We start from the raw sequence: 16,787 nt of genomic DNA, 5'->3' as shown, positions 1-16,787 counted from the left end.
AATAGTGATAATTGATATTTAATGAAGTCTATGCTCTCTAATTCGAATCTCAGGAAACAAATTTTTTTCGATTTAGGGCGTTTTCCATTTAGAAGTAAAATTTCTATTTACCTCTCTCTATTATTTAAAATTCTATTTACAGAAATAATTTCACAATTTAATAAAAATTTATTAATCTATAATAATGTAGCTATAGTACTAAATTATAGTAATTAATGATTTTTAAACTGGATGTTGACAATATACTACATGACAAAACTCTATAAGTCGATCCCTTCTTTCATTCCTTTTGCCCAGCCCATATTTACCCACTATATTTCTTTACTTACCTTTTCCAAAACTTGCATTCTAACCCCCAATTATGATTAAATTTTCATCCTCTTTTATGCGTTTAATTGCTATGTCAATTTCTTCGTTTACACACTTTACCTCATCATCATCATTGGCACTTGTAGACATATAGACGATAACAGTCGTTGTCGGCTTAGATTTTGTTAAATCAGTTAGCCTATAAATTATTTGTTGCTTCGATAAATTTATTTATTAAAATAGTTAAGTTAGAGAAATAGCTCGTTCTAATGTAAATAGAGTAATGATTCCCTTCCTCAAATTGTTTTAGTACCCTCAATGAGATAATCATAGCCATTTTAGGATTCATTTTTCCAAACATTTTTTAAAAATAATTACTATGTGGCTATGAACGTTTTTTTTAATACTGGATCAAAAAATTAATTTAAATGAAAATTCTAATATAAGTACATAGACATTTATTTAAAATTAAGTTGCTAATAAAGTTCACACACACACACACACACACACACACACACACACACACACACACACACACACACACACACACACACACACACACACACACACACACACACACACACACACACACACGCATTTATTATTAATAATAATTTCATATACCTAATAAGAAAATCCATAAGCTATTCAACAATTTGTATATGTTGTTAGGGTTTTATAAGAAGAACATAGCTTTCTGGGAGATTTCTCTAGAACCTATTGGATCGGTGGCAAGGATGTGTGAATCTCATTGTGTTACTACTACATTCTTGGTGTCAGCTTGGTCTAAGCCACTCTGCCACACTGATAATGGCATTATTCTTAATAAACAAATAACTAAATTTTTATATAATAAAAAATTAAGAAGTGGATGAAAAATAAGAGTGGAAGAATTGTTAGGAGAAGACCAATTTGGTTTCAGGAAAAGTATAGGGACAAGGGAAGAAATTTTAGGCATCAGATTAGTAGTAGAAGAAAGATTAAAGAAAAACAAACCAACATACTTGGTGTTTATAGACCTAGAAAAGGCATTCGATAACGTAGACTGGAATAAAATGTTCAGCATTTAAAAAAAATTAGGGTTCAAATACAGAGATAGAAGAACAATTGCTAACATGTACAGGAACCAAACAGCAACAGTAACAATTGAAGAACATAAGAAAGAAGCCCTAATAAGAAAGGGAGTCCGACAAGGATGTTCCCTATCACCGTTACTTTTTAATCTTTACATGGAACTAGCAGTTAATGATGTTAAAGAACAATTTAGATTCGGAGTAACAGTACAAGGTGAAAAGATAAAGATGCTACAATTTGCTGATGATATAGTAATTCTAGCCGAGAGTAAAAAGGATTTAGAAGAAACAATGAACGGCATGAAGTCCTACGCAAGAACTATCGCATGAAAATAAACAAATACAAAACAAAAGTAATGAAATGTATTAGAAATAACAAAGATGGACCAATGAATGTGAAAATAGGAGGAGAAAAGATTATGGAAGTAGAATTACTAAAGATGGACAAAGCAGGAGCGATATAAAATGCCGAATAGCACAAGCGAAACGAGCCTTCAGTCAGAAATATAATTTGTTAACATCAAAAATTAATTTAAATGTCAGGAAAAAATTTTTGAAAGTATATGTTTGGAGTGTCGCTTTGAAATGTGGTGCTATAGGAGAATGTTAAAAATTAGATGGGTGGATAAAGTGACAAATGAAGAGGTATTGCGACAAATAGATGAAGAAAGAAGCATTTGGAAAAAAAACAGTTAAAAGAAGAGACAGACTTATAGGCCTCATACTAAGGCATCCTGGAATAGTCGCTTTAATATTGGAAGGACAGGTAGAAGGAAAAAAAATTGTGTAGGCAGACCACATTTGGAATATGTAAAACAAATTCTTAGGGATGTAGGATGTAGGGGGTATACCGAAATGAAATGACTAGCACTAGATAGGGAATCTTTGAGAGCTGCATCAAACCAGTCAAATGACTGAAAACAAAAAAAAAAATTAAGACTTCGCAAAAAAAATGTTCAGGTACTCACTGCTTATCAGCAAATTTAGAAACTTAAACTTAATCTGTTATTTCATTAGATGACTTCAGTATAAAGTTAATTTATGTGAAAAATTTTAAACGATAAATAAAAGATTCTGTAAATAAAAACTGTCCTTTTGATTGTAAAATTAAATTATGAAACGGAAAATTATTTAACTTACATTAATAATATTGAAATAAAAGTATAAAAATCAACCTAAAGCTTATTTTAGCAGAGAAAGCCATGAAACGAATACACAATAAAAGCAATCACCTGCTTTTAAAAGACTGAGCAAGCTTAAATCATATTTAATCAAATATAAAAATTTTCTTTAACTAAAAAAAAAGTTTAACGTAGAAGTACTGAATTAAATTTGTATAAATACATTAAAATGTCATCAAGAGAAGGTCAACTGAATTGTATTTGGTAAAGTAAGTACTGTACTCGTACAGATACTGTACTCGTTCACTCATTTAAACATACAGTTAGTTACACTGATACTTCTGACGTACACGTTTAAGTCGGTAAATTTATAGAACAGTACGTTTATGTTATTAAAACATTTAATAAAAAAACTTTTACACGCGACCACACTCATGTAACATACAGATCTAATAAAAAAATTGCATCGGTAGATATTCAAAAGTCGCGAAAAATAAATTTGCAAACTGCTTTCAAAGTTAATCCTTCTTTTGCTGTATGAAGAAGGTTTTATTTAAAAGCAAGCAGAATTAGTAATTGAATATTTACAATGAAAATTGAATTGAAATGTTAATATTACAAAAAGAAAAAAAGGCGTACGTTAAAAAAGAGCTTTTTTACGCTCTCCTGAAGGTCTTGTTTGTTCCAAGTAATAGTACGCAAAAGAACAGGCTGAATATTCATTTATAATTGTACTAGTTAATCAGATGAAGAAAGTTTTTTTTTGAAATAGAAAAATCGGCAAAAATTAATCATTAGGAGGGGCAAAAATTATTGAAATTTTCTGGATAAAAAAAGGACAAAGAAAAGTCTCCTAGCCTGAAAACCCTGTTTTTGGGTTCCTATAGAATTTAGGTGACACTGATATCAGGAAAACTTCTGGATTACTAAACATTAAATAAACATCAGTTATTTTAATATATTGCCATAAATATATATTTACTACAGCATAATCAATTATATAAACATGAGAATAAAAACCCCAACAACTTCAAAATACGTATTTAAGCTTAAGCAGTAAAATTATAATGAAGAAACAAAATTAAATGTTACCCATTTTTACCTATATTTATTTACAAAGGAAAATAATAGAAAGAATTATATTTATTTTCACAATTGTCAATGTCCATCATTAATTTTATGTTTTTAATTAACAGATATCATTCAAATTAAATGAGCAGAACTCCAGAGTAAATAAAATATTTTATACAAGCTAATTTTTATAGATTTATATGATTTAAAAATATCTTCACACACGCTAGTATTTGTTCTTACGCCAAAAAATTTAAAGTATAATAGATTTTTTAATCGTAGTAAACATTTTGATAATATTTATTGAAATTAAATGAGCGTAGGGCTAGTAATTCGTTAAGAATTTGATAAATAAATGTTAAGAGTTCCATATGAAGAATCAAAAAACAATAAATGTGTCCCGGAAAAACAAAATAAAAGGAAGAGTTATAACGATATTCAACTTTGCTTAACTTTCTATAAAGCTAAAAAATTTAACTCTTCCACCAGTGTGATAAGGTTTAAAATTACTATAATTGTTAAGATCTATGTTTTTGCTGTCTTTCTTATATAAAATGTTTTTTTTTTTAAATCTACTAGACTGATTTCTTAAACCAAAAAATATTTATAAAAATTAATAATATTCCTACAATGTTTTTTCAAAGCCATAATTCTGTTTAAGGGTATGAATGTATTGCAATATTACTTCATTCACATTTGATTGTAATGTAAAAACGTTTACAAATGTAAATTACTATTATTAATGTAAACATAAAGACGTTTGTAAACGTAAAAAAATCACGATAAAATTTTAATATTTTGAACTACCTGAAGAATAAACATTTTGTAATAATTAAAAAGTTTATTATCTACTGTTATAGAGATTAAAAAATATCCACACACAAAAATACCTCATAATAATACCGTCATTGAAAAAAAAGTAAATAAATAAAAAACAAAATTGTTAAATTCGATAGTTAGATTCAAAAAATTATTAAAAATTAAACAGTAATTCAGCTAGGAAACTTTTATTTAATTATTTTCACAAAAAATTTTAACGTGCTAAAAAGTCATACAACTTGAGCTAAATGATAAATGACAAATCCAAATCTAGTGATATTATTCTTTTTTACTTTATTTATTTATTTTCTTATTTTTTAATTAATATCTTGTTTTTATGGACTATAAAGTGTTTTTCTTTTCGTTGGGGAAAAAAGCTCTGCCAAAATAAAATAAAAAAAAAAGCTCCGCCACCATGTAAAAATAAAAAAAAAAATATAATATATCAATACAGAAAAAAATTACATTTTTTAGAACAATATAAACAATATTATTTCTAGCAGAAGTGAACAAGAATAAAAAGGGTGGGAAAACTAAAGAAATACTACAACAGGAAACTGAAGAAATATTTGTTTTTGAATACTAATTTTTGTGGTTTGATTTTATATAAAAAAGCATAACACTCATTTCATATTTACTAGTAAAAAGTGTAAAATATTTTGATAGTGAATTTATAAAAAAAGATTCAGTAAAGTTTTATCATGTAAAAAAATTATAACACTTTAAAAATGGTACATAAAATTATGAAAGCACAAATTAAAGTCCATCTTTATTTTTTTACTTCTTTTTAAAATCTTTTGTATAAAGAAGCATTACTCAGTGGTACTATCTATAAGATTAAATCTGAAATCATATTTATTCATAAAAATGTGACATCAAATTTGTGTGATAATTTTTTTTTATCATATTAACTTATTCATATAAAATTAAAAAGGACAATTAAAAAGTTAAAAATTTTTGAAAATTTTCAAGTGTAGCAGAATAGAAAAAAAGGCAGAAGTAAGTGAGTTATTTAAAATTAAAACAGAAAACTTACGAAATTAAATAAAAATTTTGTTAATTGTTCAAATAAGTAAATTATATTAAGGTGAATTCTATAAGTTTTACTATACTCAACAATTTTAATTTTAAGTAGATGTATAATATTAGTTTAATTAAAGTTTAACTTATGTTTGATTAAACAAGTTTATTTTTTACATATAAACTGTTTCTCATATAGGTAATTTTATAACAAAAAAATCAGATAACACTTAAAATACCAAAATATCAGCAATTGGAATTTTTATTTGATTTCTTATTTATTTTCCTTAACTTCTACCATAATATGATAAACTCTTTGGTTAACAGAAGAAAACTCCTTTTATTGTGTTCAAGAATAACGTGGCCCTAAGAAAGGAAAGTACTACAGTAAATTATAAAAAAAATTTCATACCAGTCAATGTTTTCAGAATAATTTATTTGTAATGTATCTTATTGTACATAATTTTTTTTTAATATTAATGTTATTTTTAAATTACAATTTAAACACATTTTTTATCTTTATTAAAATTAAGGCACAATAATATAAAGTAGTATATATGATGTTTAAATTAGAAGAATATTGAAGGTTCATTGTCTTTATAATTGCTTAATAAAAACTTTATACTGAAATGCATAACTGGAATTACAATGCAGACTAGATATGAGGCTCGGCTGATGAATTTTGCACCCTAGCGGAGACAAAACACAGAGATAAAAGGTGCTATTGAGTTGGGCGTGGTAGCACATGATAGCTAGTGTCCCTCTCTACAAACCTGTGATAATGTGTTGAAATCTGTTTACCGGTTTGTTTTCAGTAGCAGTTAAAATGGAGTCAAGTACAACCAATATGACAACATGGTTAAAACAGCATGCAGTAATCAAATATTTACAGCAGAAAATGTGAATCCTATGAATATTTTTCATCATTTAAAAGCGGTTTACAGTAGTGAAACTGTTATAGGAGTACTGTGAATAGGTTGGCGTTGAAATTTTCCGAATTGGAAGGTGGTAAAGCAACAATTGATGCATTTCACAGTGGATGACCAGTTTCTGTGACTGACGAGAAAAATCGAAAGGAAATGGACGATTTACTTCAAAGTGACCAGCGATTCACCCAGCAATGCATCACTATTCACTCAGGTATATTTAAAGAATGAGTAGGCCCATATTATCGAGCAACTGGGTTAATGTAAAATCCGTGCATGATGGGTACTGTGCAAATTCTCTAATGGTTCTCTGCTAGCTGAAATTTGAGCCTATTATGCATCCCCAATACTCGCAGGATTTGGCTCTGTGTGACTTCCACTCTTCCCTCATCTCAAGATGGGTCTCAAAGGTAATCTTTACACCACCGACGATGAGGAGAAGCAAACTGTGGCCACTTGGATCCAAGAAAGACCATCAGCATGTTTCAATGACGGAATGCAAAAACTTGTCACACGTTGGGAAAAGTGTATCAGTGTAAATGGGGATTATATTGAAAAATAAATAATGCTTTCTGTAGCTAATTGTACTTTATTCATTACAATATCTTCTTTCATTCCTATGCTATGCATATATGGGCAAAATTTATCAGCCGAGTCTCATACAAACATTATGAAATCACATATCATATCTATTTTCCTTCATTGAATAATTTATCTTTTTACTTTTGAACATTTCTTCAATTTCTTCCATAGTACGACCCTCAGTCTCCGGCAAACAGAAAAAGAAATATATCAGTCCAACAATACCTAGTACACCATATAAGAAAAATACTCCACTAAATGATAAATAATCTTCCATATCAAGATATAGCAAGTTCACAATAAAGGTGAAAAGATGTGAAACAGCAGCTCCTATTCCACTAGCTATATTTCGCCCCCTGAAACAGATTTCCACAGCATTGTTATATGTATATGATACCACCAAAAACTAATTAAAGAACTGGAAAAATCGAATAAACTAAAAAAAAATCCAACTTTAAAAAAAAGCAATATAATGTAAATACTTAGTTTTCAACTCTTAATGAAGTTTTTAATGTTTTAAAGTTGACAGCAAATTAAAACAAACAACTTCCTTTAATTTTGATCGATTTCAAAATGTCAAAATTTACTGAAAAAATGGATAAGTATTATTTTCTACTTTTTCTTTGTGGATTTATTAAAATTGGGTTTATTATGTTTCCAGGAACATTAAAGTATTGGGCAGGCCTAGAAAAAAATTTATTTTGTACACAAGGCATGCAAAAGAAAAAAAACAGCATTAATAAAAAAACAGGAATGCAAAGAGGTAATGTTCAGAACTACTGCTGAATATGAATTAAGGCTCTCTGGAATGGAGCAAAAAGAACAGTCTTATTTCTTTAAGTTTAAAACATAGATAGTAAAAAAAAAATGTTCATAATTTACATTTTATTAGGAGAATGTAATTCCAAAAATTTCTTTTGATGTTTCATGTGAAAATGTTATAAATAACAGAATTTTATCAGGCTGTAAATTATTATACAAACTTTTGTAATTTATTGGTCAATTACAAAGACCTAGAAGTAAATAAACAATGATCTACTCTAAAAAAAGTTGCTCATGAGATTTTTTAAAATTAAAAATAGCATTTCGTTTTAAAAATACATCTTGAATTCTATTCAATTATTGCTTATTAATTCTATTTCAGTTATTTTCAATGAACAAACAGTTCTTCATTATTAAATTCAGTATGTATGTATCTGTGTGAATACTTTTTGTGTCGAATTTTGATTTCGGATTTGGATTAAGTATTGTTAAAAAATTTCAAAAATACTCGGTTGGCCGCAATCGGCCTTCGGGTTCTCATCAAAATGATCGCCAAAATTAAAATTTTTTAATAATCATCACGCAATAACGGTGTAAGCTATCAGGCTGGTTCAAACGTATTACGAACTGAGTAAAGTAAACGTATTACGAAGGTTTACTAAAGTGCTTAAAATATATAAATTTCAGTTTTCTAAATCAAATGTAAGACCCGAAAATGCCAGAAAAACTAACTTTTTAATAATTGAAAAAAAAAAATATGCCGTAAAATCGCCAAACACAAAATAAATAGATTATATTAACATACTGTATTTAGGACCCCAATAGAAATTTTTAGAGATAACTTTCTTAGAAATTAACTAGTAACTGAGAGTAATAATAATAATAAAAATAAAACAATAATCATCCCCTCTCTGCTAAGACATATGCCGGTTCCACCGGAGTACCGAACCGGACCTCCGGGGTTGGTAGACCTGGAGTGGGGGTGTACCCCGGCGGCTAGCCCTAATGCAGAAATGATTACATTACATGCAACATGGACAATCACCAAACGTGGCAGAGGGTTCACGTAAAGACCCTCGTTTAGAACAGAGAAAGGTTCTAAACAAACCTCGTTTAGAACTGAGAAACAGTGCTGAGTCAAGACGAATAGAAATTGAAGCCAAGAGTTTGCAAATAGCATTTTATAAGAGTAGCATACCAAAACCGAAGTATTTAGTAATCACGAAAGAAGATGGAAATTTCTCGAGGGTAAGCTCTTTTCTCATTGCTCGAGAAATAACAAAATGTGCTGGAGGCGTAGTTAAGGAAATTAGAAAAAATATAATGGACTTCATGTGAAGATGATGAATGATTCACAGTCACAGAAGATCCTAGGGCTCAAGAATATTGGAGATTTTGCCGTTCATGTCGTTCCGCACGGCAGTCAACACCTCAAAGGGTGTTTTGGTCTGTCGGGATCTTCTGAACTGCACGGAGCAGGAAATAGTTGAGGAATTGACACCTCAAGGAGTGATAGAGTGCCGCAGATTGAACATGAAACGGCGAGGTTCTACCTTCTGCCTCTCATGTCCTCACTTTTAACCGACTATGGTGAAGAGGTTCATGAGGGGGAACCATGAAAGAAGCCTCCTACATGTGTCAATTGTAAAGGACAGCATTCGTGCAGATCCCAAAACTGTCCTGTCTTCAAAGACGAAGTAGCTGTGTAGAAAGTAAAAACCCTGCAGAAAATCACCTACCTTGAAGCAAAGAAAATTGTAAACGCCCGCAAGTCTAGAGCAACAACAACTTATGCTCAGGCTGCGCATGCTGTTCCTGCTCCTGCTCCTGCTCCAGTAGTGTCGATGAAAATCAGCTTATTAGTCAACTTGCGCCTACTTTGACTAGCATGATTGAAAGGATAACAGAAAACAAAATGAAGCCTTTCAGTCGTAAAGAAACCGTAAAGCCAAAGATAACAATACAGCCTCCTGATGACATGTCTTCAAAAAACAAAAGTGCTCTTGACCAGAAGAAAACGGACGCCAAGTCAGAAGGCCAGGTCCGTTTGCATGAGATACTGAATGATGACCGAAAGAAAGTGACCTCTTCGCAGTCTGTTATGGAGGCTCCCAACCCTCCTGCAACGGAGGTGGCCTCTAAACCACAGAGGCCACAAAACACCTCACAGGGGGGCTTGTGTCCCCAGCTACCTGGTGGTAACTGGTACGACTCCTGTGTCGGGGGTCTTCCAGGTTCTCCCCTCTCAATCGAGTCCTGAACCAGGCGATGATTGAGGAGGCCGGAAGCTTTATGGGCGACGACATTGTTATCTAACACGAAGCTGTTCGTAATATGGAAAAGAAAAGAAAAAAAGGATGGCCGAAAGGCAAACCAAGCCCATAAATTAATTTAAACTTAGCGAGTTGATTCTTCAATGGAACATTAATGGATGTTTGTCAAACATCCATGAGCTCCAATCCCACTGTACATGATGTAGACCCAGTTTGTATATGCTTGCAAGAAACAGATTTCTCCGAAATGAAAAAGAGTTAGAGATGGAGTAGCCATATTAACATTGTCTAGAGCTACCGCCGAAGCTGCTGATCTAAATACAAGTTTATAAGCGGTCGCATCAAAATGAAGCGTCCGCTTCAGATCACTGTCTGCAGCATATACTTGCCGAATTTTGATTGGAAGGGTGACATAGCACGATTAATTTCTCAGCTTCCCCCATCCATACTACTGGTGGGTGATTTCAATGCTCATACTAGGATTGAGTAGATCACCGCGGAAGAGAATTGGAAAGGTTCTTGTTGAATTCTGATCTCATTCTCTTGGTTCAGGAACTTTTTCAGTGCCAAGGATGGATCGACGTCCTGTATAGATCTAGCATTTATAAATGGATCGATAGCACCGAGGTACACCTTCCATGTTTTAGAGGATCTACATGAAGGCGATCGTTTTCCGGCGCAAATTGTAACTGATGTTACAAGGAAAACATATCCCATCTCCAAAATATGGTTGTTTGATAAGGCAGATTGGACGAGCTTTACAGCTAGGACGATACTCCGAAACAAATGGAGTTATCGAATCTGATGTCGACGCCATAACAAATACTTGACTTGGCATCAAGATATATTCCCAAAACATCTGGAAAATTTAAGAAGCGACCCGTTTAAATTTAAAGCGACGCCTTTAAGAAACGTCCCACAGTAGAAAACCTAATTGCCTTTAAAAATACAGAGCATATGCAAAAATACTTATGATTGGCTCTAAAAAACGATCCTGGCAGCAACACGTGTCATCCATTGACAGAAACAGAACTGCATCAGATTTGAAAGAAAGTGAAGGTAAAAATTTTACTCCCATAACTAGCCTTCAATATGAATATGAAATTAAAGACACTCCAAACGAAACTACAGAGTTATTAGTCAATCACTTCGAAAAAGCCAGCAAAACGGCTAATTACGATGAGGATTTTAGGGCGAAAAAAGCAGAACTTGAAGGTCTACTAAATTTCAGAACGGAAATAAATGATTCATACAATGTACCTTTTAAAATAGAAGAATTCGTGAAAGCGTTGGAGAAAGCAGGCAACACAGCTGCTGGTCCGGATGAAATTCATTATAACATGATCAGGCAGCTGAATATCAGTGCAAAACGTACATTGTTAGAACTATATAATCAGGTATGGCGGGATGGAATGTACCCGCAGCAGTGGAAAAAGCACATATTGTTCCAGTATCAAAGAAAGATAAAAATTTGACAGATCCCAATAGTTACCGTACTATTTCTTTGACGTGCGCTATGGGAAAAAATGATAAATAATCGACTCGTTTGGATTTTAGAAAAAGAAAACCTCATATCCTCACATCAAGCAGGCTCTCGGCAATACCACTCTACCACTGATCAAATGATCCACTTAGAGAACATTACATATAGCAGTTTTATTATAAGAAAACATTGTGTCAGAGTCTTCTTTGATCTTCAGAAGGCAATCGATATGATCTGGCGACATGGAATAATGCTCCAGATACATGAAAGGGGCATTCGTGGCAATCTACCAGTTTTACTCAGTAATTATATGATTGACCGTACTTTGCAAGTAGGCGTCACCAATAAATATACATTTGAAAAAAAGCTTAGAAAATGGCATCCCACAAGGTTCGCCATTGAGCGGTACGTTATTTACGATCGCCATCAATAAACTAATATTAGCTATTCCATTAGAAATCTGCAAAAGTGTCTATGTTGATGATTTGGCAATTGTGTATGCCAGCAACAAGACAGCTATGATGAAGTACAAATTACAACGAGCGATTAACACTCTTAATGAAGTTGCGAGGAATAATGGATTCCAATTTTCACCAGAAAAACGTGCTGTGTACACTTCTGTAGGAAGAGAATTCCTCACCAAAGTCCTGCTTTGACCATCGACAACAATCCAATAGAATATAAGGGTAATGTGAGATTTTTAGGTCTGTTATTAGATAAATCCCTTACATGGAGATTACATATACAGGGCTTGAGTGATAGATGCAGAAAAGCCCCAAACATTATTAAATGTTTATCCAACATCAATTGGGGCTCAAATAAAGAAGTACTATTGAGACTGTTTAAAGCACTGGTACAATCGAAACTCGACTACGGATGTATTGTATATACATCCGCTAAAGGAAGTTGCATTTAAGAAAGTTAGACGTAATACGTAATAGCGGAATAAGATGCGCTACAGGCGCATTCCGTGCAAGTCCAGCGGCTAGTCTAATGTCCCAAGCCAGAATAATGCCACTACATTGTAGAATAGAGATCCTACTGCTAAGATATGCAGCAAATATATGGGGCCTTTCCTATCCGTATAAATAACAAAATTTTTAACAATTATCTTTTGGCTGCATTGCATCCTTTGAAATCCTTTACTTTTGCATCTTTGGAATCGTGTTACCTTCTCCAGACCAGCCGGAATAAGGTATCACGAATTGACAAGAAAATATGAAATTGCTTTACCAGAGACATTAGCAATTTCTACGAGAGAAATACGGCCATGGCTTTTGCAGCGGTAAACACAAGGCTGGATCTCTCTCGGGAAGAAATAAAAAAGAAGCCAGCAGTAATCTTCCAACAGGAATTTTTATCAACCGTCAGTAGTTACAAACACATTAAAATTTATACTGACGGTTTCTTAAACCGAACATGGTGTTGGATGTTCCATCTATGTAAATGGAGAAGCCCATTTTTGGCAACTGCAAGATGTACTGCCATACTGCAAGCTCTTCGCTACCGGAACACTATTGCAAAGAGAGAGTGCTAATATGTTCCGACTCTCTAAATGCAGTTGTTGCAATTCGGAACAAGAACATTAAGGACGTCCTAATTGCAAGCATCCTGTCCATTTTAAATAAACGAGGACAGCGATGTGTGTTTGTATGGACTCCAAGGCATGCTGGTATTGCAGGAAATGAAAGCGCAGACGAGGCTGCCAGAAAGGCGACAGTCTGTGATAACTTGGATGTACGGGTGGCAGATATTAAAAATTGTCTAACACAATAAGAAACAGGTGGAATTGGAGAAGATTAAGTAAAAAATTGAACTCGCGACGTGAAGTTGACAAGCAGAAAACAAGTGGCTGTGACCAGACTTAGAATCTGTTACACGCGAATAACAAATTCATATTTATTAACCGGCGAAGAAAGACCAATGTGCAGTGTTTGTAACAGAACACTTACAGTCAAGCATCTGGAAAAGTGTACCACATATGAGGACCTCAGAAAGAGGTTCAGACTAAGCAATAATATTGCTGCTGATTTGGAAAATGGAAATGAAGATAAAATAGTTGCTTATCTATACGTCAGTGGACTTCTTAAAAGTCTGTAAAAAAAAAAGTGTCAAGCTGTGTTAAGAATCTCTAAGGGAGTAGCTTCAATATATACAATAGGAGTCTCGAAGTGTGGCACGTATAGTTACGGGAGGTAGTCCTCTTGCCTAGGCCGCCCGGGCTCGCCTGAATGCACGAGTAGGGGAGTCGGGGTGTATCCAGTGATGATATAGGGGACCCTCAAGGGTGGACTGAGGGCGCGGGGTCAAGTATATACGCAATGCATGACTGGAGCCAAGTAGTTAAGGACCGGGAAGGGCAGCCTCCCCGCCGAGGGATTCTTTGGCCGTCCTGAACAGCTGTCAAATTGCTCTTATGATGCGGGGAGGACCCCGATCGGTTACGTCCTACGGGACTATTTATAGAGCGGGAGTCAACTGCCACGGCATCCTAGGGCGACTGATGTGCTGCTGAACGGCGGTTCTGATCTTCCTGGGGGTGCTTAAATAAAATAAGGGAGATAGGAAAAAAGGGGATATTGGTATTGTAAGAAAAGATTTTCTTTTCCATACTTATGTTTAAATTTCCATTCATTTTTAAAATCGGGGTCCTTTACACCCCGTGTTTTTTTCTTTGGTGTTTTGTTGTTAAATTTGTGTGTTTTTAAATAAAATGTAAGAACCCTTTACACCCTTACATAGATGACCCTGATGGTGATATAAATCCCTTTTAAGAATGTGACGAGCACTAATGACCATAGAAGTCGATGCCCGTATAACAAAAAAAATAATATTAATGCCCTGAGGTAGATAATCCCCACGTCCGGAACACAACACCTATGTTGTCCATGGCGGCAACAGCTGTTCATACGCACAATGCTGGCTAATGGGGCTCCGAGTATTTTCCTCGGAAATGTGCTCTTTCGTTTGACCTGTCTTCCACCTTCAGGTCACCAAAATAGACTGGATTTCTTTTGGCCACCTGCAGATCATGGACAATTAAATGACTTGGAAATGGACTTATAGTACATTTTGAGCTGGCGATGTGACGGCCAGGGTCAATGTTATTGCAGGTGTAACTGAGACCCTTCCGTTATCCACAAGCCCCCTGTGATGGCAAGCATGTAGCAAAGGTGCCCATGTATGTCGGTGCATGGGAGCTCTGAAAGCTCCAGTGAGTAGAAGCCTGGTGTCAGTGCAGAGATTGCACATTGCTCTCTGCCAGGACATACGTCGGTTCCACCGGAGTACCGGATCAGACCTCCAAGGTTAGTAGAAAGAATCATTGTCGATTCAATGAGAATCAATGAAGACTCACCCCCAGACTGACATTGTTGACACAAGGGACATACTTGTGCAGCATAAAGAATCAGCAAAACCTGCAAACATGACACCACCAACTGATGTAGTACATAAAGATCACAATGTATCTGGAAAAGCCAAGAAAAAACCCTCTATCGACAAGTCATAAGGCAAAGGAGGGTGTGGCAAGAGTACAGGGAAAATCTGAGAGTAGTGCAATGGAGGTGCAAGTAATTATAGAGAAAGCACCAGACACAGACAATATGGAATTTGTTCTTATAGAACCTCCTAAAGCCCAGAGGATAACTATGGAGAGGGCATGTATTTCAGCCACCCCAAGTACATTTTCAGAGATCGAATCAAGTTCATCAGCCGCTGAAAATGTACCACTAGCGATAGCAACAAGTTGATTCAATAACGACAATGCTAACTGCTCCATCTGCTGTCTAACTGCTGTCATCACCTGATGTCAACCCCAGAACATCATTGGTATCAGAAAGAGAGAAGGAAGATGCCATGTCCAAGGCCTCAGACATGTTGTCATCAGAAGTTGAGGCCATAAGAAGAATGGAAAAAAGGTGCAAAAAAGGATGGCCGAAAGAAAAGCCTAGGCAGTAAACAAAAAAAAAAAAAAATTGTAATATGTTCAAGAATCCAAATTCATCGTGATTACATTTCTGCATTTGTTCGATTTTTAAGTAAGAAAGAATTAACAGTGCTAGTATCATTGAAAGTATGAAAAATTTAGAATTTTTTTTCTTTTTTCTTGAAGTGGGAAAAGCTAATGACCAAAGTAGTCAATGCTCCTAAAACCTTCAAAAAAATAATAATAATATTCGTTAGGAAAAATCTTACTAGACTGGTTTGAATTACTTATAAATAAATTTTTATTAATTTCTAAGACTTATTAAAATAAACTTTATTGTTGTTAGTTTTATAAATTAAAAACAAGTTATTAAGATTAACCTGCCATTATTGTTAAGCTATAAATAAGATTAGGCTGTCCATTATTATTTCTGACTATTACCTGGGTACAATTTGACATAGGTAAAATAAACAGCATGTAAAAGCAGGACTACTGGTAAAAAACCAGTTATCAGTTAAGTAAATGGTACTGTACCAGTTAGGTTACCAGTTTACTGGTTTTTTACCACTCTTGTCTTTTTATTTACTTTAAATTTTAATTTCATATTTTCTATTAAAATAATTTTAATAAAAATTAATAATGTAATTTTTTATATTAATACATCAAATTATAAAATAAATTACATATTTTATTAAAATTGAAAAAAAATATTTTTAAAAGAAAAATTATAATCAATTTTATAATTGTTAATATACTCAAATCACGAAATGTCAGTGAAATAAAATTAAAAAAATAACAGTTGATTTGAAGTTTATTGATTAAAAAAAAGAAAAAAATTGTAATATTTGTTGAATCTTTTGTTAATTTTTTACTTTATGATAAAAATATGTGGCTTTAAAGTAACGATGACTGATTATTGTGTGTCATTTACCTGAATGGGAAGACTTCACTCATGTAAATCCATGGTAAAGGAATCATTCCTACTCCAGTGAAAAATGAAAGTGAAAAAAGAGCAGCGGTTGAAAACCAAGAACCAGTGACCTTTGTGAATAAACTGCAGCTGCTGATACAAAAACAACTTAATGCACAGCCACCAATTGATATTAAAGCCAGTGGCCTTTTGCCAATCAGCCCCAGTAAAAATGTGCATAAAACACAACCAGCAAGACTAAGAGTTGTACTTATCAACTGAAAAAAAATCAAAATCATAAATTTTATTATTGTATGTAAAAAAAATAAAAATTATATTAAAAAAATATAACTTGTTTTTCCAATATTACATTTTTCAATGGTATTTCTTCCTATTAAATAATGTATTATGGATTGCATTACGAAAACTGACTATTATAGATAGAATCTCCCTCTATGAATCATAAGACGCTGCTGATGGTGAGGGGGCTTGAGTGCTCAGTGATAGAGT

At 33.3% G+C, this 16,787-nt stretch overlaps 1 protein-coding gene across 3 annotated transcripts in view; it reads right to left on the bottom strand.

Annotated features, from left to right (window-relative positions):
* Positions 1 to 5,841: 5,841 nt before the first annotated feature.
* Positions 5,842 to 16,787, bottom strand: part of LOC142319561 (facilitated trehalose transporter Tret1-like) — a 151,966-nt gene continuing 141,020 nt past the window's right edge. For 2 of the 3 annotated variants that reach the window (XM_075356963.1, XM_075356964.1), the window contains exons 7-8: positions 16,299 to 16,555; positions 5,842 to 7,277 (exon numbers count right to left, since the gene is read on the bottom strand). In XM_075356963.1, coding sequence (XP_075213078.1) covers positions 7,016 to 7,277; positions 16,299 to 16,555 — 519 coding nt within the window. In that variant the 3' untranslated portion in view covers positions 5,842 to 7,015. Of the gene's footprint in view, positions 7,278 to 16,298; positions 16,556 to 16,787 lie in introns of those variants that run through there. The other variant, XM_075356965.1, reaches the window with a different exon arrangement.

Source organism: Lycorma delicatula, chromosome 2 (genome assembly GCF_047948215.1).
Source record: "Lycorma delicatula isolate Av1 chromosome 2, ASM4794821v1, whole genome shotgun sequence".
NCBI lineage: Eukaryota > Metazoa > Arthropoda > Insecta > Hemiptera > Fulgoridae > Lycorma > Lycorma delicatula.
Note: the sequence above shows the minus strand (reverse complement) of the source record. Positions and strands in the feature narration are given on the sequence as shown.